This window comes from Equus przewalskii, chromosome 1 (assembly GCF_037783145.1).
Source record: "Equus przewalskii isolate Varuska chromosome 1, EquPr2, whole genome shotgun sequence".
Taxonomy (NCBI): Eukaryota; Metazoa; Chordata; class Mammalia; order Perissodactyla; family Equidae; genus Equus; species Equus przewalskii.
The window spans coordinates 146393264-146417714 of record NC_091831.1 but is presented as its reverse complement, the minus strand read 5'-3'; the positions used below and the strand labels follow the sequence as shown (position 1 = coordinate 146417714).

Below are 24451 nucleotides of genomic sequence, written 5' to 3'. Positions count from 1 at the left end.
TGAAACTAGAGGAAATCACCCAAGCTGAACAGAAAAAGGAAAAAAGAATTAAAAAGAATGAAGACAGTCTGAGGGACCTCCAGGACAACATCAAGTGTACTAACATCTGTATTATAGGTATCCCAGAAGGAGAAGAGAGAGACAAAGGGGCAGAGAACCTATCTGAAGAAATAATAGCTGAAAACTTTCCTAACCTAAGGAAGGAAACAGACATCGAGGTACAGGAAGCACAAAGAGCACCAAAGGAGATGAGCCCAAAGAGGACCACAGCAAAACACATTATAGTTAAAATGTTAAGAATTAAAGATAAAGAGAGAATCTTAAAAGCTGCAAGAGAAAGGCAACAAGTTACATACAAGGGAAACCCCAGAGGGCTATCAGCTGACTTCCAAGGGGAAGCTTTACAGGCTAGAAGGGAGCGGCACGATATATTTAAAGCGCTGAAAGGAAAAAAACCTACAGCCAAGAACATTCTACCTGGCAAGGTTATCATCAGAATGGAAAGACAGATAGAGTTTTCCAGACAAGTAAAAACTAAAGGAGTTTATCACCAATAAATCAGTTTTACAAGAAATGTTAAAGGCATTTAAGTGGAAAAGAAAAGACCACAAACAGGAATAAGAAAATGAACAAAAAAAAAAAAAAGAAAGAAAGAAAGTCATGGGTAAAAGCAAATATAGTAAAGGTAGTAGATTAACCACCTACAAAGCTAATATGAAGGTCAAAAGAACCAAGTACTAAAATTATCTATTTCTATGATAAGAGGTTAAGACATACAAAAAAGAGGTTAAATACGATATCAAAAACAAAAAACATGGCAGCTTTAAGCAAGAGGTCAAACTTAAAAGACCATCAAGTTAATACAGATTGCTCCTATACATAGATTATTATATATGAACCTCATGGTAATCACAAACCAGAAACCTATAATAAATACACAAAAAAATAAGAGAAAGGACCTCAAACATAATATTAAACAAAGACATCAAACCTCAAGGGAAGAGAGCAAGAGAAGAAGAAAGGAACAGAGAAGAACTACTAAAACACTCAGAAAAAAAGTAACAAAATGGTGATACATACTTATCAATAGCTACTTTAAATGTCAATGGACTACATGCTCCAATCAAATGATACAGAGTGGCTAATTGGATAAAAAAACAAGGCCCACATATATGCTAAGTACAAAAGACACACATCACACCTTAAGACACTCACAAACTGAAAGTCAAGGGATGGAAAAAGATACTCCATGTGAATGGCAATGAAAAGAAAGCTGGGGTAGCAGTACTTATATCAGACAAAATAGACTTTAAAACAAAAACTTTAACAAGAGACAAAGAAGGGCACTACACAATGATAAAGGGAACAATCCAACAAAGGATACAACATTTGGAAATATCTATGCACCAAACATAGGAGCACTGAAATATATAAAGCAATAAACATACATAAAAGGAGAAAGAGACAGTAATATAATAATAGTAGAGGACTTAACGCTCCACCTACATCCATGGACAGATCATCCAAACAGAAGATCAATAGGAAACACTGGCCTCAAATGACACATTAGACCAGATGGACTTAGTAGATATATACAGAACATTCTATTACAAAACCACAGAATACACATTGTTTTTGAATGCACATGGAACATTCTCTAGGATAGGTCACATATTAAGGCATAAAACAAGTCTCAATACATTTAGGAAGACTGAAATAATACCAAGCATCTTTTCTTACCACAATGGTATGAAACTAGAAATCATCTACAGGAAGGAAACTGGAAAAGCCGCAAACGTGGAGATTAAACAAAATGCTACTGAACAACAATTGGGTCCATGAAGAAATCAAAGGAAACATAAAAAAAATACCTGGAGACAAATGAAAATGAAAATACGACACGTCAAAATTTATGGGATACAGGAAAAGCAGCTCTAAGAGGGAAGTTTACAGCAATACAGGCCTACCTCAACAAACAAGAAAAATCTTAGATAAACAATCTAACAGCACACCTAAACGGACTAGAAAAAGAAGAACAAACAAAGCCTAAAATCAGTAGAAGGAAGGAAATAATTAGAGCAGAAATAAATGAAATAGAGACTAAAAAACAACAGGAAAAAACCATGAAACTAACAGCTGGTTCTTTGAAATGATAAACAAAATTGACAAACCTATAGCTAGACTCACCAAGAAAATAAGAACCCTCAAATAAATGAAATCAGAAATGAAAGAGGAGAATTTACAACAGGCACCTCAGAAATACAAAACATTATGAGAGAATACTGTGAAAAGCTATGCGCCAACAAATTGGATACTCTAGATGAAATGGATAAATTCTTAGAACCATACAACCTTCCAAAAGTGAATCAAGAGAAGTAGAGAATCTGAATAGACCAATCATCAGTAAGATGATCAAAACAGTAATCAAAAGCCTGCCCCAAAACAAAAGTCCAGGACTAGGCAACTTCCCAGTTTGGTGAATTCTACCAAACATTCAAAGAAGACTTAATACCTATCCTTAAACTCTTCCAAAAAATTGAAGAGGAGGGGAAGCTTCCTAACTCATTCTATGAGGCCAACATTATGCTGATACCAAAACCAGACAAGGACAACACAAAAAAAGAAAATTACAGGCCAAAATCACTGATGAACATCGATGCAAAAATCTTCAACAAAATATTCACAAATCAAATACAACACTACATTTAAAAGATCATCCACCATGATCAGGTGGGATTTAGTCCAGGGATGCAGGGATGGTTTAACATCTGCAAATCAATCAATGTGATACACCACATTAACAAAATGAAAAATAAAAATCACATGATCATTCCAATAGATGCAGAGAAAGCATTTGACAAGATACAGCATCCATTTATGATAAAAGCGTAAAATGGGTATTGAAGGAACGTACCTCAACATAATAAAGGCCATATATGACAAATACACAGCTAAAAATATACTCAAGGGAGAAAAACTGAAAGCTATCCTTTTAAAAACAGGAACCAGACAAGGATGACCACTTTCACCAGTCTTATCTAACATAGTATTGGAAGTCCTAGGCAGAGCAGTCAGGCAAGAAAAAGAAATAAAAGGGATCGAAATTGGAAAGGAAGAAGTGAAACTGTCACTATTTGCAGATGACATGACTTTATTATATAGAAAGAATCCACCAAAAAAGTTTTAGAAATAATAAGTGAAGATAGTACAGTTGCAGGATACAAAACTAACATATGAAAATGAGTTGCATTTCTATACACTAACAATCATATATCTGATAAGGGGTTAATATCCAAAATACATAAAGAACTCCTACAACTCAATAGCAAAAAAACCAGACATTAAAAGATGGGCAGAGGACCTGAAGAGACACCTTTTCCAAAGAAGATAGTAAGAATTCTACTTTCGGGTATATATACCCGAAGGAAATGAAATTACTATCTAGAAGAGATATCTGCACCCCTATGTTCATCGCAGCATTATTTACAACTGCCAAGACATGGAAACAACATAAGCGTCCACTGACAGATGACTGGATAAAGAAAAAGTGGTGTAGATATATATATATATAAAAAACAATATTATACAGCCATAAAAAACAAAGAAATCTTGTCATTTGCAAAAACATGGACAGACCATGAGGACATTATGCTAAGTGAAGTAAGTCAGACAGAGAAAGACAAACACTGTATAATCTCACTTATATGTGGAACCTAAAAAAGCCAAACTCACAGTAACAGAGAACACATTGGTGGTCACCAGAAGCAGGGGGTGGGGGGTGGGGGAGATGGGTGAAGGTGGTCAAAAGGTACAAACTTCAAGTTGTAAAATAACTAACTCCTGGGGATGTAATGTACAGCATGGTGAGTACAGGTAACAATATTGTACTGTACATTTGAAAGTTGCTAAGAGAGTAGATCTTAGAAGTTATCATCATAAGAAAAAGAAAAACGTAACTGCATGAGGTGATGGACATTAACTAAATTTGTGGTAATCATTCCACAATAGATACACATATCAAATCAAATCATTATGTTGTACACTTTAAACTAATATAAAGTTATATGTCAATTACACCTCAACAAAACTGGAAGGGAAAAAAAAAGTCAGAATTCAGATCAAAATATACGTAAAGCCTATCCTATCTCTGGATCTTCCAGTTTGTGCGGAGGAAAAGCACATGTGCTCAAGACTGTTGGAGTTAGCTATCAGTTAAACATCAGTTCTTTCACTTGCTAGCTTGCTACTTAATCTCTACAAGCCATGAGGAGTAGCAATAGCACTTACCTCAAAGGGTTACTGTGCAAGTGAAATCAGCTAAGGTATGCCTAATTACTTAATATACTGCCTGGTACCTAGTAAGTGCTCAATATATGTTCCGAATTACTATTATTAAAGCTTAGTGATTATGAGAACTAGTTTTGGAATGAGACAGATCTAAGCTAAAATCCTGTCTCTTGTATTCACCACTTTTGTGACCATGGACAGATTATTCAATCTTAGACTCCATTTTCTCAACTATAAAATGAGGGAAAAGTTATGGTAAGAATTAAATCAAATAACATATTTTTAAAACAATGCCTCGGGCTGGCCCAGTGGCGCAGCAGTTAAGTGCGCACATTCTGCTTCTTGGCGGCCTGGGGTTTGCCAGTTCGAATTCCGGGTGCGGACATGGCACCACTGGGTACGCCATGCTGTGGTAGGCGTCCCACATATAAAGCAGAGGAAGATGGGCACGGATGTGAGCTCAGGGCCAGGCTTCCTCAGCAAAAAAGAGGAGGACTGGCAGTAGTTACGTCAGGGCTAATCTCCCTCAAAAAAATAAATAAATAAAACTAAAAATAAAACAATGCCTGGCACAGAACAATAAATAGTGGCTAGTATCATCATTATATGAGAGGTATAAATTGCCTTCCAAAGCGGTTGTACCAATTTATATTCTACTATCTGGACCTGAGGGAGTTCTCTCATTTCTCTATCTTCACCAATACTTAGTATTGTTAGAATTTTTTATTTTTGCTAATATGTTGGGCATGAAATAGTGTCTTGCTATAATTTTCATTTCTCTAATTACTAGTGAGGTTGAGCATCTTTTCATCCGTCCATTGACTGTTTAAGTTTCCTTTTTTGTGAATTGCCAGTTCTTATCCTTTGCTCATCGCCTCTCTGTTCACTCCTGTGACTGACTACCTTGGCCTAGGACATTAACATCTCATAGAGCTTTAACTGGGATCCTTTGCCTCTATGTTCTCTAAATACTTTAAGGCCCTCCCTGGTTCCCTGCCACCATATCCTTCCTCTCCACGTTACTGGTGCCACTTAAGTCACATCTAATGACTCAAGCCCACGTCACTCTCTCCGATAGGCTCAGCAGGAAACATTTATGGAGCTCTACCCATCACAATTATCTGGATGTCATCATCCATCCACTCTTGCTGCTAGTCTTGTCCTGATCTAACTCCCTGGTTCTGACAATTGGGTTTATGCCTAGTTTCCATTTTGTTCCCTTCTCAATGCTCCTACGGATCTTTTTTATACATTTTTCTTTCTTTTTTTCTTTTTTTTTTTGCTGAGGAAGATCGGCCCTGAGCTAACATCCATGCCCGTCTTCCTCTACCTTTTTTTTTTTTAAAGATTTTATTTTTCCTTTTTCTCCCAAAGCTCCCCAGTACATAGTTGTCTATTTTTAGTTGTGGGTCCTTCTAGTTGTGGCATGTGGGATGCTGCCTCAGCATGGCTTGATGAGCAGTGCCATGTCCGCACCCAGGATGTGAACTGGTGAAACCCTGGGCCACTGAAGCAGAGCGCACAAACTTAACCACTCAGCCACAGGGCCGGCCCCCCTCTACTCTTTTTATATGTGGGACACCTGCCACAGTATGACTTGACAAGTGGTGCACAGGTCCGCACCCAGCACCCAAACCAGTGAACCCCGGGCCACTGAAGCAGATAGTGCAAACTTAACTGCTGCGTTACCGGGCTGGCCCCATATACACTTTTCTTATAAAATTACCATTCTACAATGTCACTATTCACTCTCTGTATGATAGCCTGACTTATTGTAAGCCCCTGAGGACAAAGACCATGCCTTGTTTATATCCCTAGCACTTAGCATAGTGGTTCAAATTTACCAGGTGCCTAAGGAGGAAAGAAGGAAGGAAGAGAGAATGAAAAATAAGGATTTGTAAACTATCTAGTACCCTGGACTTTCTAGGGCTAAGGCCATTTGCCCCTTCTTCCCCACTCCACTGTTCCTCTCCCCGCCCCACAGTATCAAATGTCCACCTCAGAATGAGAAGCACCAGCCTGTCTTGTCCTGTGCTCCATTTATCTCTTATAAACATCCTACTGGACTCACCTGATGTTGACTGCTCTAATGGGCTACCACCTATTATCTATTGACCAGGCTCACCTGGCATCTCCCTGCCCCCACACATTCTGTCAAATCTGACTATACTTCAGGGGACCAGGCCAAACATGTCCCATATTGACACTGCCCATATGCTGTTCATAGGATAATCTCCCTAAAACATTGTTTTTATCATGTCATTTGCCTACTCAAGAAAGCATAAACAATAAAGCTTGGAGAAATAAGATTACAATGGTAAACCTAGAATTCAAGATGCATTCTACATTTCTCATCAAACCTCATTTCCTTCAGTTCTTCAACATGAATTATATACTCTGATGAGGTCTGTTTCTTTTTTATTCTCCTTCTCAAATGCTCTACTTTGTTTTTTGCTCACATTATTTCCCTCAACCTCATCTCCTCAAATCAAATACAACTCTTAAAATCCAAATATCCCTGTGGGAGGCAATATTGACTAATTAATACTCAGGATCAGATTTTTAGATACTAGCAAGTTAGTCACCGAGCAAGGCCCTAAGGGGGGAAAAATAAACAAGACAATTAAAATAACAGTCCTCTGGAGACAAATAAGGGCACTAGATTCTGGTGCACAGATGGAACTAGAAAGGAAGAGGAGTCAGCAAGGCAGCACTCATCACTAGGAGTCACAGGCTGTTGACCACAAGATAATATAGGATGCGAATACAGCAACAAACCAATTTTAACTTTCTGTTTCTGTGTCTCTTATGTTAAAGAAATCCTCTAAAAGACTAAAGGAATCCTGAATGTACAAAACAGATCTTCAAGTGATCTTACCAGTCACTTGAAATACCACCACTAAGGGTTTTTTTAAATCTTCTAGCTCTTGACCACTCTGACTCAATAGGGAATGCTTTGTGTGTGGTTTGTCACCAAGCTCAAGTGCACAAGAGAAATAATCAGTGATCTCTCCACCCAAAAAAGACAGTAAGAAGTAGATTTAATTTATACAGATAGATAACATCTATAGATATTGTAGACAAAGTAGCACCTTGCACAGATTTTAACTGTGATAGAAAAAAGGATTTCTATTCATCAACAGCAAGTAGTGATAAACCCTTCTCTAAATGCCCAAAGTCTTTTTTTAAAGGAATAGATATTTTGTACTCTAAACTAAACGCATATAACCTAACGAATCTTTTTGTTCTTAGAATTTCAGACAATTATCTACTACTCTTGCTTTCAATTCAAGAGCTTAAAACTATGGCAGGTGGTGGTGTGGTGGTTTACAGCCCATCATTAAATATTAAGAAGAGTAACAATACAATGCAAAAGGTAGGTAATTGTACACGACTTGCTGATAGAGGAAAGTAAAACAATCAGAAAGGGGCATCAATCATTTTCCTTTTTAAATAAAAAAGCCATTTAGTAACAAAGTGAAGAGCTGAGCAAAAAGTATCCCAAACCCACTAACAAGGATGCTCTGGAACTCAAGAATAATTTCCAGATCAATTACAAATTAGAAAATAGCGGGATTCTGCAAAGCTGGACTACTACTAGACTGCCAAGGACACAACCAAACCAGTCTCAGCTTCCTCATCCATCTACCATTCACTCTTCATATTTACCATCTCCTTACCAAAAACAAACAACAAAACAAACCACACCTACCCCACTAATAACAACTGATGAAATATCTACACCATGGGAGATGAACACAAGGCACAGGTCCTCAAAGAATTTACAATCTTGTTGAGAGAAATGAACTTATTACAAACTATCACAGACAGTGTAAGATTGCAAAGTTTTCGAGGACAAAGAACAAGCATTACAGAGAAATCAACAGATTAGTTGGGTTAGAATGTATCACAGAGCTTGGAGCTCGACTGAGTTAAACTTGACAGTGATACAAAAAGAAGGAAGGGATGTCCTCTAAACCACGGCCCTAGGAAAAATAATCCAGCCAAGGAGTCTAAGGAACAAAGGCTCCTATCAGCTCTAACGAGGATGTCCCTCTAACAATCCCTTAGGTTCTACGTAGCTCACCAGGAGCCAAAGGCAGAAGGAAGCTTCCAAACTCCTCACTCTAGATAACCATCAAAGGGAATTCTATCATTTAAACAAGACTCTCTATCCTATCACTATTGCCAATTTAAAACTATCAGGCTTAGGGGCCAGCCTGGCGGCACAGCGTTTAAGTTTGCACATTCTGCTTCAGCAGCCCAGGGTTCACCGGTTTGGATTCTGGGTGCGGACATGGCACCACTTGGCAAGGCATGCTGTGGCAGGTGTCCCACATATAAAGTAGAGGAAGATGGGCACAATGTTAGCTCAGGGCCAGTCTTCCTCAGCAAAAAGAGAGATTGGCAGCAGACGTTGGCTCAGGGCTAATCTTCTTCAAAAAAAAACACACAAAAAAACTATCAGGCTTTGTGGTTAGAATTTAAAAAATGAGCACAATTTCATAACCCTATCTACTTAAAAAATGTACTTATCTATTACAAAAATGGATGGACAACTATATGCAAAAATAGGAGGGAAAAGATAAAGAATTAGGGGACCACTCCAAGAGGCCCAAGATCTGCATAACAGGTATTCCAGAAGAGAAGACGGAGAAAACAGAGGGGTGGAAATCACCAACAAAATAATTCAAGAAAACTTCCCAAGGAAAACCTTCAGCTCAGGAGTTTCAATAAAAGACATAGCCTGGCACACTAGATGAAAATACATTCATACCACTGTATATCATCATGAAACTGCAGAACACTGGGGAAAAAAGAGAAAAACTTACAAGTTGCCAAAGCAATGGGAATCATAATGGAAGTACACTTCTAAACCACTACAGTGAGCTTAAAAAGAAATTTTTGAAGCAAAATTATTTTCAACCTAGAATTTTATACCAAGTCAGTTTTTCATTTAAACATCGGGGTAGGATGAAAACACTTTCAGACATGCAAGAGAGCTCTCAAAAATATACTTCCCATGCACCCTTTACTCAGAAAGCTAGTAGAGAGGTGCTTCACTAAAATCAGAACAAATGAAAAAGAGAAAGGGATTCAACAAGGCACACAACATAAAAGAGACGCAATGGGAATCCCCAGAAAGATGCTGAGTGGTGATCCAAGGATGATAGTTGTGAACACAGAAAATAACCAAGCCTGACCGGAGCAGACTAGGAGGTTCCTAAAAAGATTTCCCTAAGAAGAAATTAGAGAGATGTTTTGCATATTAGTAGTTCATTCTTTTTTATTGCTGAATAGTATTCCACTGTATGGATATACCATAGTGGAATATAAATATTCATGTACATGCTTTTGTATGAACATAGATTTTCATTTCTCTTGGGTAAGTGCCTAGGAGTGGGACTGCTGGGTCACATAGTAAATACATATTTAACATATGGTAAGTATATGTTTAATTGTTTTCCAGAGGAGCTGCATCATTTTGCAACCCGCCGCCAGCAATGTATGAATTCCAGTTGCTCCACAGCTTCATCAGCACTTAGTATTGTCAAGAGTTTTAATTTAAGCCATTTAACAGATGTGCAGTGGTAACTCACCATGGTTGTAATTTGCATTCCTCTAATGGCTAGTTATGGTAAACATCTTTTCATGAGCTGATTTGCCACTCTACACACTCTCTGTCAAAGCCTATTAAAGATTTTTAATTGGATTGTTTTCTTACTGTTGAGTTTTCAGAGTTCTTTATATAATCTGAATATAAATCCTTTGCAGGTTTGTGATGTACAATATTTTCTCCCAGTCTCTAACCTGCCCTTTCATTCTCTTAATGGCATCTTTTGCAAGCAAAGTTTTTAATTTGATGAAGTCCAATTCATCAATTTCTTTTTTCATGAATCATGCTTTTAGTGTCATGAAAAAGAACTTCTTGCCTGCACTCTGGTCACAAAGAGTTTTCTCCTATGTTTTCTTCTAAAAGTTATCTAGGTTTATATTCCACATTTAGATGTGTGATATATTTTAAGTTCATTTTTGTATAATATGTGTAGTTTAGGTCGAGGTTCACTATTTTTCTACACGGATGTCCAATTGTTTCAACACCATTTATTGGAAAGACTGTTCTTTTTTCCCATTACAACTTTGTAAAAAAATGATTGGCCATATTTGTGTGGGTCTATTTCTGGACTCTCTATTCTATTTCATTAATCTATATGTCTATCCTTTTGCCAAAACCAAAGTCTTGATTATGATCACTTTGTACTAAGTTTTAAATCACGCAGTTCGATTTTTCCAACATTCTTCTTCTTCAAAATTGTTTTGGTTTTTCTAGGTCCTTTGATTTCCTACAGAAATTTTAGATTCAGTTTCTCTACAACTACAAACAATGCTGTTGGGATTTTTATTGGTATTGCACCAAATCTATAGATGAATTTGGGGAGAATCAACATCTTTACCATAGTGAATCCTCCAATTCATGAATAAAACATCTCTCCATTCATTTAAATCTTCTTTGATCTTTTAAATCAGGGTTTTATAGTTTTCAGCATGGAGATTTTATACGTATTTTGTTACACTCATATGTAAGTATTTCATTTTGGGGGAGCTACTGTAAATTACTTTTCAATTCAGTTTTCAATTGTTTATCACTAGCATATAGAAATACGACTGCTTTTTGTGGGTTGATCTTGAACCATTTGCTAGACTCTTTTATTCTAGGAATTGTTTTGTGGATTCCTTGGGATTTTCTACATAGACAATTATGCCATCTGCAAATAGGAACAGTTTATTTCTTCCTTTCCAATATGTATTCCATTATTTCTTCAAATATTTTTGCTGCACCACACTCACTCTCTTCTCATTCTGGGTCTCTGATGACACAAATGTTAGACCTATGATAGTCTCATAGGTCCCTGAGGCTGTTCATTTATTTATTTTTAGCCTTTTTTCTCCATTGTTCAAATCAGATCATTTCTATTGATCTATTTTCAAGTTCACTCTTTCATCTGTCATGTCCACTCTGATAATGAGCCCATCCAGTGAGGTTTTTAATTTCCATTATTGTATTTCTCAGTTCTAAAATTCCCATTTATTTCTTCTTTATATCTTCTATTTCTTTCCTGAGACTTCCTATCTTCCCACTCATTCCTGGAACATGGTCATAATAGCTAATTTTAAGAGTCTTTTTGAGATAATTTTAACATCTGTGTGATCTTGGCATTGGCATTTTTTTGCCTTTTCCCATGTGAGTATGGATTTTTCTAGTTCTTTTTAAGCTGAGTAATTCTAAATTGTATTCTGGATATTTTGAATATTAGGTTATGAGACTCTGGATCTTGTTTAAGTCCCACTGAGAATGTTGGTGTTTCTGTTTTAGCCAGTAATTGACAGTTTGGTTCACACGTCAAGTTCTGACCAGCCTTCTGGGTTGTATTTCCAATTTCTATTCAATTTGCAAAGCCTTTGTAGTCATATTGAATGTATTACATAACTGTCCCACGCAGTGTCCAGTTTGGGGCTTGGGTGGTGGTGGTCTATCCCATAATTCAGTCCTCAACATTTATGTATGCTGTTTAGGATCAGGCTCATACATCCAGAGCTCGGAAGTCAGCTCAGGAGTCCGTAAGCAACTTACGTGGTCAGTTTCCCAAGCTCCTCATTCTCTTGCAGTCTTTCAGTTCCCGGGGGTTCCCCTTTTCCAGCCTTCCAGCAGAAAGCTGGGGCTTCAGTAACTCCATTCTGCTGTGTACTTCCCATGACTCTGCCGACATCAGGGCCAAGCAACAGAGGAGCAGAGGGAGAAGAAAAGCAATGAAATTCGCCCCAATCTCTTGAGACCACAGCTCCTCCAATCTGAGAGGAAAGTTCCCCTCCTCTGAGATTTAGGCTCCTGCCTGCCCTCACTGAGGCCACTGCAGCAGCTGCCAAGGATTGCTTGAGGTCTGGGGTGCAAGAGAGTGAAAGGAAAAAAAGAAGAAAAAAGAGATCCCTTTCTGACTTCTTGAGTCAGAACTACAGGGCTTCTCCTGGAGCTTTTTCTGTCTGTGTTAATAATGCTCACTTCCAAGTTTCAGGATACAGTACGTTCAGCCTGGGGCATACTGGAAGAAAAAAAATGGCAAACTCACCGCCGGCTCAGTGGTACTTTGAATTCTGGTCTTCTTCCCCAATCTGCCTTCTACAATTTATTTTTCAGAGTCCTCAAATAGCCACTCCAAGCATTCTGTCCAGGTTTTATAGCTGCATTCAGTGGGAGAGACAGGGTGAAGTGTGCTTACTCCATCTTATCCGGAACCAGAATTTGGACTACTGTTTTTCATAACAAACTTTGTAGAACTGATTGATTATTTAAACTATTTGTATAACTTTGATTATAAGAAATAAAAAATTAAAAATAAATAAATCCTGTAATAACCTTATAGAGGAAAAGGGAGCAAACAAGCTAGTAGGATCACATTTTTTTTAAGCATATATACTTCGGATATTATATGCTTAGGAAAAAATACTGAAGTTCTTAATTGTACTTTGCTTTATTTCTTTAAATCTTACTTTACCTATGGATTTTTATAAACACTAGGACTGTTATAAATTTTTTAAAAGATGAAAAAAAAAGTAGGAGTTATCCAAAGTATGCAACAGAGGAAGCAGATTGCAGATAAGAGGCATAAGCTGTTTAAGAAACTGAAAAAAGTTCAAGATAACTGAGAGTAAGCCCAAAAGAGTCAAGAAAAAGAGTCTAGAGAAGCAGGCAGGAGTCAATTCAAGGTTTTCTATGCTATGTTAAGATGGGTGTACTCTACCTGAGAAAAGGAAGGCCCTGAAGTGTTTTAGCAAAGGCTGGGGAGTGACATGATCTAATCGGCACATTTGAAGGATTAGTCCCGCTGCAGAGCATAAAAAATGAGACTTACTGTCTGAATCTAAGGGGTCACATCAAGTTGCAGAACAGTATATATATCTAGTATGATTCCACATGTTGTTGGGGGATGTGAGTAAGGGAGAGAGATTTTATATATACACACACAATCACATCATTATATATATCATATATATTCATGGCTATATATCCACATAGATATACACATATACCCAGGTATATAATCTTATATATGGTTATGATTCTATATGATTATATATATACTATACCTATATCATATGATTACATATATATGTGTGTGGATAGATTACAATACGTACTGAATATTTCTGGAAAAAAACACGAAATCAGTAACAGTGGTTAACTTTGGAGAAGGAGAGTGAGGAGCTAAGAGAAAGGAAACTTTTTTACACTTTACTCTTCTGTTTCATTTTTAAATTTTTTTTACCGTGAACACTTACACCCTTAAAAAGGGTTGTAAAAAAGATGGAAGGAGGCCTTACATATGAACTAGATATAAGATAATAAAACAAGGTAAGCAAGAATGAGCTTAACACTCAGCACTCAAACACTGCTATAGATCTCCCTACAAGCAAGATATTACCAACCATTTATAAAATAAGTTCACAACACAAAAGAGTTTTTTAATTACATTACATTGTACTAATTTACCATGTTTTGGTTTTTCTGAGGAAGATTAGCCCTGAGCTAACATCCACTGCCAATCCTCCTCTTTTTGCTGAGGAAGATTGGCCCTGAGCTAACATCCATGCCCATCTTCTTCTATTTTATATGTGGGACGCCTGCCACAGCATGGCTTGATAAGTGGTGTGTAGGTCTACGCCTGAGATCCAAACTGGCAAACCCTGGACCACTGAAGTAGAATGCCCAAACGTAACTACTAGGCCACTGAGCCGGCCCACCATGTATTTTTAAGCATTGAGAAATTTAAAGAGAAGATAAACAGTAAGAATGGATTTTGAAGATATTTATAATCATCATTATATTACATTTTTACTATCAAAAAAAGTTTGTATTCTTTTTAATTTCTTCAGCACTGAAGGTATAAAGGAAAAAAGTAAAAGATCCTCTCCTTTCCTGGTCCCCCTAATTCCAATACGCAAACATAACCATTCCCAGTGGCTTCCTGAGTTCTGTATGACTCCAGCCTTTCTTTGTACATGTAAAGTACATATAAATATATGTGTGTACATGTATACAAAGACACACAGATATACTTAACATTCTCTTTCAAGAAAATGGATTTCTGCTCCTTAATCTACGCCTATTCTATTTCCTATATGTCGTTTTTCTAAACCCAAACAGAGTAATGAACAGACAAATCCCCAAGCTAGCAGATAATGTGAAACCTTTCAAGAAGGGAAATGTAAAAATGAACAGATAAAGTTCTCAGAGATCCCGTAACACCTTTGATGAAACAGATGAGTCGTAACTAAGGCAAGCAAAAGTTACTTTAGGGGAAAAATGCACAGGTTGAAAGAAATGAAAGGGCAGATGAAAAATTTACAAAAGGTTAAAGGATATAATGAGGGGTAAGGGTTTATCTTTACCTTTTAGCTCCCATAGTTCAACTACTACGGCTCTCCCACAAAAGGAGTTATCAGAGATCTTCTAAACCCCTTTGATGGAACAGATGAACCTAAAACGAAGGCAAGCAACTTGGGAGTAACTTTCACAGACAGTTTTCTATACTGGATAGACCAGTGGTCTAATCTGGAAACTACATATCTCTTACGTTCTCATGACTGGAGGAAAGAGAGTAGTCATACTTTGTGGCAGTGGCTGGAGACTTCAAATACGGAAGGCAGAAAACATACTTCTGCAATAGTAACCCTTCTTCCCAACCCTCAGCTTTTGCGCTGCAGTCTCCAAGGCAAAAATAAAATCCAGGACCAATATTTCAGGGTAAAAAAAAAAAGTCCCTGGAAGTCAAAATCACTTCTTCTTTATGGGCTATAAGGAAAAATGTAGTTTTTCCATGCATTTATTTTATTTATTTATCTTTTCTTGCTGAGGAAGATTTGCCCTCAGCTGACATCTGTTGCCAATCTTCCTCTTTTTGCTTGAGGAAGATTGTCCTGAGCTAACATCTGTGCCAATCTTCCTCTATTTTGTATGTGGGTTGCCGCCACAGCATGGTCACCAACAAGTAGTGTAGGTGCGCACCCAGGATCCAAACCCATGAACCTAGGCCATTAAAGCAGAGCACACCAAACTTAACCACTATGCCACGGGGCTAGCCCCTCCCTGCATTTATATGGGGCAACAGAAATTAATTCTCAGCTATTTCAAATGAGAATAATAAAAGTATTTGGTTATCAAACAATGGCATTTACTCTTTTATTTCTTGATATTAATAGGATCTTCACCTGTTTTTAGAAGATTTAGAGGAGAAAAACTTTTAAATAATTAAGTAGGTGTTTATTTAATTACCTTCCCATCCAAGGTAATACATAAAGAGAAAAACCTCAGTTTTACTCAAGTTGGTACTCTGAAAGGGCCCAAGAGATAAGATGATGCTGATCATTCACAACATGAGGTAAAGAGCTAAAATGGGAAAGAAAGGCCGGACAACTTTTTAGTCATTCATTGATTTAACCAGCAATTTTTAAATACAATAAACTCCATTAGATTGAACACGTTATGGAGGAATACACATAAGTATTAGTGAGAAATCTGAATTATAGCCATTTTTTTAATTAATTTTTTTTTTGCTAAGGAAGATTTGTCCTTCTAACATCCATGCCAATCTTCCTCTATTTTTCAAAATGTGGGCTGCCAGCACAGCATGGTCGCTAACAGAGCAGTGTAGGTCTGCATCCGGGAAGTGAACCCAGGCCGCCCAAGTGGAGCACATGGAACTTAACCGCTAGACCACCAGGACTGGTCCTTTAGCATACTTTTAAAGAGAAACTACTTCTATGCTTAGGTATATATTTTTATACCAACTGTAAGCAAGTATACAAAACATAAACTTTTAAAGATCCTAGGAAAACTTCCTTTGATGAAAAGATATACTAAGTATAAATTATAGTAATTTGACAATATTCTGAATTCCCAAAACATTAGACTCACCTATATGCAAAGATAAAACCTTCTAAACCAAATAGATATCATTTTCTGGAAGATCCAAGTGACTATCTTTTATAACAATGAAGAGTTGAATCTCTATCTAACATGGTTTTAAGAATCTAAGCCCTAGTCATCCAAAGGTGACTTTTATCAATTAGTATTTATAAGCACTCTTTAACAAATTATCCCAGACCTCATTATTTCTTTTTCTTACCAAAAAAAAAAAAAAAATGAAGCTGAGGAAAAAATAACAACCAAAAATAGAAGAGTTGTTATCCTATTCTCCCACATCTCCATTTAGAAATGTACGCTATCACCAAATACAAAGCTACTGTGTGCTATCATTTTGCTACTAAGCACAAATGTCAAGTTTAAATGTACATAATTCCTGTCCTGTAAGAGGCCTGCAATTTAAAAGAGAACATAAATGTATTTTTAAAAATAAACAATGGAAACAAATTGAAAAGTGCACATAAGAATAAACCAGGCAAAATCCAGTACTTATTAAAACCTATAGAGAGAGCTGTATTGGCTCAATAGCATTATTGCCCTAGTGCACATACTGTGGTCTCAGTTGTTTCCCAATACAAGGAAGCAGAGCTGCTCTGAGAAACAGGATTCCTGATTCCAACTATGGCACATGGAAAGTTCAAGGAATGCCTGAAACATGTGCTGTGCCAGAAAGCAAGGATGATATCACAGAATGCTGGAGTTCTACCAGAAGCACACAGCAGCCAACTTGAAAGGGCTTCCACTAGTCAAATGTGAGAACTTGAGCATCAAAAGAATAACAACTGCAATGGGTTGAAATAAAACACAAAAATCCATAAGTTCATAATGATACTCAAAACAAAAAAACTCACTGGTCACATAAGGGCACAACTCATTATTCTGAAAATTAGTAAATAAAAGGGAAGAAAAGTCAAGCTTTTATTCTGCCCTTCTTGCAGTAATTACATTTCAGGGGAAACAAACAGCTGATGAAATCAAGTTCTACTTTGTACAATAATTCCAGTTCAGAAATTTGGAAGCAATAAAAGAATCAGAAAAATAACTATGCTGCAACCCATATGGAAACAATGAATCTAAATAATGTACTCTTGCCAAAAATAACAACAACATGTATGTCAAACCTCTAGATCTAACCACCAATTCACAGAAAACACAGAGGATACAGGAATATGTTAAAAGATACCACAAGGATGCAATCAGCCAAATCCAGAATTTGGACTATTCTATTAAGCTAAGAATTTCATTTCTTCAATAAATAAATGGAAAGGTTAGAAAAAAAGTTGGGGGTAGGGGAACTCTTATAGATTGAGAAAGACTTAAGAGACATGTCAATCAAATGAAATGTGTCCACCATGTCTGTGAATCTTGGTTTGAACAAGACAACCTTGTCAAGATATTTTTGAGACAAGGGGAGAAATTAACCACTGGCTAGATTTTAGATTTTAGATGGTACTGAGAAATAACTTAATTTTGTTAGGTGTTTAAGACTATTGTGTTTATGTTATTAAAAAAGGAGTCCCATAATGTAAATTACGGACTTCAGTTAGTAATAATGTATCAATATTGGCTCACCAATTTTAACAAATGTACCACAGTAATGCAAGACGTTACTAATAGGGGAAACTGTAGCTGGGGAGAGGGTATTTAGGAACTCTGTACTTTCTCCTCAATTTTTCTGTAAACCTAAAATGGTTCTAAAAAGTAAAGTTTTATTAATTAAAAAAAAGAAAAACTGGAACACGGGCTTCCTCTCTAATGAGGTTCTCCAATCTATTCTTAAAACTGGTCACCTGAGGAGTTTCCACTGCCTTATTATTTCACATTTTCAATAATACAGGTCCCCCAAATTTTCCTACTGTTTAACATACACTACCACTAATATGTTCTTATACCACTCTTTTTGGGTTTTTTTTGGTGAGGGATAAGTGGCTAAGGCTTTCTATGTTCTAATTGATACAATCTAATAGATTCATAAAATCATCAATTATCAACAAAGCTCTCATAGGCAAAATAATATCTGTCAAATTTTGACATCCCCAAACACCCCCCACCTCAACCCCACAAGTTCCTTGTCTGGCTGGTAATTCATGACTCTATGAAATAATATTTTCATTAAAAAAAAAAAAGAGCAGAGCCCTTATCTATTAGATAGAGATACATACTGAAGTATTTATAGATGATATGATGTCAAATACTTCAGCAAGGTGGGAAAAAATGCTGAACGAGTAGAATACAGATGCAACGAGATGAGCCAAATGCTGATACTTACTGAAGCTGAGTATTGAGTACATGAATGTTCATCATATAATTCTATTTTGTGTATATTTGAAATTTTTCATAATAAAAAATCAGGGGAAAAAGCAAATTCAAGATTTGCCTATCTCACCACAGGATTCTAGACATGTATCAAATTTGGTTATGAATGGAATGGAAATCTAACCTTTTTTTTTTGAGGAAGATTGGCCCTGAGCTAACATCTGTTGCCAATCTTCCTCTTTCAGCTTGAGGAATATTCTCACTGGGTGAACATCTGTGGCAATCTGCCTCTGTTTCATATGTGGGACACCACCACAGCATAGCTTGATGAGTGGCGCATAGGTCTGCACCCAGGATCAGAACCTGTGAACCCCAGGCCGCCGAGGTGGAGCGTGCAAACTCAACCACTACACCACAGGGCCAGCCCTGAAATCTAACTTTTTAAAAAGTATTGACGGTAGGTTCCTGAGGTACTGCAGAATTACTAGTGATCAGATTTGAAATCATAGGACAGAAGGTTTTCTTCTCTTATATCAGCACTGCAAATAAAACTATCAAAAAAAAAAAGTGGTGTGGTGAAATACAGTTCAAGAGATCATGAAAATGGTGAAGTGGAGATAGGATGTCACCATAAAACACTTATTTAAGATGGGAGAGAAGAGAAAAAAAAAGAATCTAACAGATCAGGGAGGCAATTATCCCCTCTGCACAGAGAGTTTCAAAGCAAACAAAGTGAAAAACAACAGTCTGAAGACAGTATAGTCACAAATGGAGAGAACAAAAAAACACAAATAAATGGTTATATCTCTGAGATATTTCCAAGATCTCAGGTATCTCTGAACAATGATGTTAATCAAAGGAAAAGCTTAATAAGTTTTACGGTTCTACATAGGAGCGATACTTTAGAGAGTAATAACTCCCTAAAGTGCAGAAGTACTACCTAATAGGCCTATACACAGACAGTTTAGTTTAGAAGTGGCTAAAACATTCAAACACATTTATAAAAACCAAATACAATCCAGGAGTCTAGCTTGATTCAATAAAGAACCGCAGGATACACCTAGAATAGTTCAGAGAGCTTTCAAAAAAGAGTAATCTGATGTAGTAGCATGGGGAAGGTCATTCAAAAGAAAAGATGGGGTAAACTGCTAAGGCCTTCACACTTTAGGGCCAATGAGAAAGGAACATGCTACCAATGAGAGTTATGCATGATCTGAGGAAATCTAGGGTTGTTAAGTACAGGAAAGACTGAGAGAAAATTGAGAACTGAGGGAATCCAGGCACAGATACTCTGGGACTTTGAAAAGGGGAAATGATTTATTAAAAACAACAAAATTTAGAGTTTAGGCTAAATTCATCCTAAAGTATCTTTTTATCTTTAAAGAAACAAATCCTTATACCAGCTATCAAAAATCGAACATCAACTTAAAAGCAACCAATCCTATAAGGGTTAGCCTCTGGTTATATATGTTTTCCTTAGATACTTATTAGCCTTCTTACTGGGGTCACTGAGTAAGAAGTCATTATGCCAACAGGAAGGCAAGAGCAGCTCAGCCCTATAAAAATGTTCTCAAAAGGGTCCAGATTCCAAAGCACCCTCAACAAAAAGAAGTTGTGAGGCATCAGGATGTAGAATGGGTAACTTAGGAAGTCAAGAAAAGAGAGTCAAGGGCTGCCTCATTGAAATACAGACCAGAAGATAAAAACCTATTTATTTTTGGAAAGTGAAGGGTTCTGAGGAATAGGATGTCATGTGGTCATACGCAGGCAGGAAAAACATCTTAGGTAATAGCATGAAAGATAAAAGAGAAGGAAAGGAGAGACTTAGCATGCAAGGGTCTCCAATTCATCCATTAAAAGATACGAAACTGATCTTCAAGCTTTATCACATGGAATTCTGAAAAACATGGCCAAAATAGGCAGGAGAACCTACTGAAAAGGCTACAGAGCTGTATCCTGCCTCACCTGGAAGCATCTCCTCAGGGCCAAGTAGGAGCAAGACAGGTGAAGCAGCACTGTCCAGGCCAAGTTGATGTTCACATACCCTTTACGGGCTTGGCTGAGAGTAAAACAGATCTCCTGGGATCTGTGCAACCCAGGAAGAGGTAGCTCCAGCTGCACCTGTGTGTGGCCTCTATGTCACTGAGCTGAGAACAGCTCGAAAGAAATAGGGAGAAAGGAGAAAAGGTAAGAAAAAGACAGCATCATCTTTTTCCCTATTCTTCCTTCTCCAATTATCTGTTTTTTTCAGTAGTGACAACGGGTGCTGATCTATCCACTGTCTTCCTGATTTCCATGTTTCAGGAAAGCTAAGTTTGGGCTAAAAATACCTACTAAACAGAATTTCATCAGCATCATTCACTAATCAAATGAAGCAACTGGTAGAAAAACTTGGATAATTAGAAAGCTTAAGGCAAAGGACAAGGATTCAAAGAACAGATGTTGCCAGAATACATAATACACATTTCATTAACTTAATAGAAACTAATTTACTAGAATTCAAAATATCAGGGATTCACAAAGAGAGCACCTTTACGCTAGAGACTGCATGGCCGGCCGTGAATTTGAGGGTCCTAGACTACATAGCATTTCACCCTTGCTATTTCTACCAACCATAGCTATTTCCAACAGTTATAGCAACTTCCTTTGCTCTGTGTATTAATACTAAAATCCTTTAGATATTAATGAACGTCCCATAACAAAATCAAACCTTCTAGAGCTTAATAAGATCATTTAACGTGCTAATCACCCCTTTTTAATTTTGATTAAGATAAAACATTTAAACATCAGTAATATCAAATTATGTCATTAACGTGAAAATATAAAGATAATACAAACTAGCAATGTATTCAGGGTTTTACATCACTGGATTGATGTAAGAAAAAAAATTATTTATCCTTGTAGTAAAAAAATAGGGACTTAAGTAGTAAAACAGACCTCAAAAATGACTACAGGGCCAGAAAGAGTTATTCTATGAAACTGAAGTTAATGAAACCAACACATAACAAATAGTATTATTTTTAATCCATACTGCAGTATGATTTAAAGGCAACTTCCTTAATGTGATTAAAGTACGTTTAATATCCAAAGACACGAATAGAAATAACTCAGAGGTATCTATGTTTGGTTGTTTAAAAAAAAAGGCAAATTTTACCATAACAGACTTATGAAAACACTTTCTAAAGCACAACGTTTCAGGTAATTCACTCTCTCTCATCCTTATTCACCATGAAAAGGAATTCCCAAAGTCCAATTATTCTAAGCAATCAATATTTCTACTACTACTAGGTAGCGATAAAATTTCTAAGAGAAAAATGTTTAGCATGTTAACAAGCTGACATCAGAATATTCAATTAATAGTTAGAGAACGTAATTGAGGTTCAGGAAGACAACAGCAACTTATAAATTGTTTGGCATATCATACAAAACAGCTTACCCTGTAGTTTTTTCAATACAGCAACCTCCATTTTCAGAACTTGTTTTGGTTGTTGAGCTGATTCCACCTTCAGTGCAACATTTTCCCTGGTAAGCATGTCCAAGGCATCGTAAATTTCTCCAAAGCCCCCACCCCCAATCTTTCTCAACTGGAAATAAATAAGAACATACGCATACAAAATTAATAGAACATTCTCATCGGAAACCAATTCATCTCTTATATTTAGAAAATAACATATAATTTTACTATCCCTATTTTATAATAAAAGATCTCAAGATTGTTAAATTAACTATGCATATGCCAAGAAGAAAGAAAATATCTAGAAATGACATCAAAATCTTTCCCACAGGTTTATCTACAAAAGAGTAATGAAATTATTTCAGTCACAAACAATTTAAAATTTGGTCTACAGCCAGCATCAGAACTATTACAACACAGTGTCTGAAGCTTCACTTCCCACAAGGCCCCTCAACAATCAGATTTGTTGTTTTAATTCTAAGGTAATCATTTGAAGGCTTTTTAAACCATAAAATCTTTTGCCAATTGAAATCTTATCGGGAACCTGGTTGACATCTGTATGTGGGGAGGTGGAAGGTAGGAGTGGGGCAGCCAGAACCCAGCCCTCTCTGCACCATTTACCCTCCTCTCTGAGGCACTGAACAGGCTCCACAGAAGAGGCAGACAGATCCTATTCCAAACTATCTCAGAGCTCAGGGTGTGTGTGTGTATATATGCACTCAAATAAGAATAAACTCTGATCAAATACTTTCATCAAACAATTTATTCTTCCTGATAAAATGTGTTAGCCTAACTAGGGAATATTAGGATCTTTGTCTAGGGATTACAAGAAAGTTCTGAAGAGCTGGTGACAACTGGACCTGTAGAGCTGTGAGAAACTGGGGTGGGAGGGGGATGGGTAATATACTTCAAGTTAGATACAGCATGAAACTAGTCTTCTTCAATTTCCTTAAACTAGGTCTTCTCCTTACCATATTATCAAATATCTAGGATATGACATAATGTAGGAAGTGATCAGTGGAGTCATAGGGTCCTAAATCCTAACCTCCCAGAGGCCTGACCTCAAGTCCTATTTCTTTCTCCACTGGGTCTGTACTGATTACTACATCTAGGCTGATTTCTTTACATTCTGAATTTCTAGAGATTATTTGCTTAAACACTTAATCATTTTACTAGGCTAAATACCTCAGTTATTACTTGTATTAACACACTATACTGTTTTTTAACTCTTATGTTGTTTAACTTTCCATTTTCAATGACCCAGCCCCCTACAGTGAAACTAAGCTTCTCCAAAGAGAGGGCCAGCCACTCCTTCGACTTTTTGTTTTGCCCATAACATCTGCCAAAAGTGGTAACTATATAATTATTACTAAATAAATATTCCTTGCTTCATATATACGAGCCACAATCCCTCTTTATTCTGGTTTGGTGATGGGAAGAATAACAGGAGGAACTCTAGTATGAGTTGGGGATTAAAAAAAGTTCCAGAACTTAATTTCAGTTAAATAAATTGCTCTTTCTTGGGCCCTGATTGGTACTTATGATTCTTTATATTTTGTCCATTAAACAAAGCTGAGTATAACTTAAAAAACTCATAAACAGTACCAAAGGGATATCTTTTTAATTATGGACTGTGATGAGAGGTGGCTTCATGTTTTACCTCACAAAAAACCTTACCAAATGACAGAACAAAAAATCTAGGCTGAAGTAAATGATTTTGCTCCTTGGTTTATTCCTATGATGTCATTTGAACAACAGTAGAGTGTTAATTTCTTTTATTGAGCTTGACAAAGCCCTAAGATATCATCAATGCTTATGAGACACACAGGCAGTTTAGTATGATGGGGGTATGCAGATTAGGGAAAGAACAAAGGTAAGGCCTGTGGCAGACTGTATTTTCCAAAGATGGCCACAACAATATCGCCCATCCTTTTTGCTCTTCTTTAATGTAACCTTGCCACTCCTCCATCGAGAGGTAGAGTCCATATCCCATCCATTTAAATCTAGATGGATCTTGTGATTGCTTTAACCAACAAAATATGGCAAAGTAACACTGTACCAGTTCTGAGAATGTCTCTTAACCAACCTTGTAGTTTCTGTGTCTCAAGAGCAAGCTACCATGTAAAAAGTGTGACCGTTCTGAGAAGTCATAGCTCTATGAAGAGGTCCTAGAAAATGAGCCACCAGGATGGCAGTGATGAGGGAACTAAGGACCCCCGTGGCAGCAAACAAGCCATTTGGAAGTGGATCCTCCAACCCAATTAACCCTGCTAGTCCCACATGGCTAACAGACAAACCACTCAGACAAACTCTTCCCAAATTCCCAATCCACAAACTGTGAGTAAAATAAATGTTTTAAGCCTCTAAATTTTCCCCATAGTTTGTTACATAACAACAGATAACCAAAACACCATCCTTAGCAAAGAGCCTGTGATTTCTTACTAAAAATGCCACTCTGCCATATTTGGGGAAAA

At 37.0% G+C, this 24451-nt stretch overlaps 1 protein-coding gene across 12 annotated transcripts in view; it reads right to left on the bottom strand.

Annotated features, from left to right (window-relative positions):
* TTBK2 (tau tubulin kinase 2) overlaps positions 1 to 24451 on the bottom strand; it is a 142496-nt gene that overhangs the window by 85171 nt on the left and 32874 nt on the right. For 4 of the 12 annotated variants that reach the window (XM_070582881.1, XM_070582877.1, XM_070582888.1 and 1 more), the window contains one exon: positions 21960 to 22107. In XM_070582881.1, coding sequence (XP_070438982.1) covers positions 21960 to 22107 — 148 coding nt within the window. Of the gene's footprint in view, positions 1 to 12413; positions 12526 to 13085; positions 13170 to 14733; positions 14823 to 15616; positions 15731 to 20488; positions 20681 to 21959; positions 22108 to 24451 lie in introns of those variants that run through there. The other 8 variants (XM_070582936.1, XM_070582920.1, XM_070582937.1 and 5 more) reach the window with 6 other exon arrangements.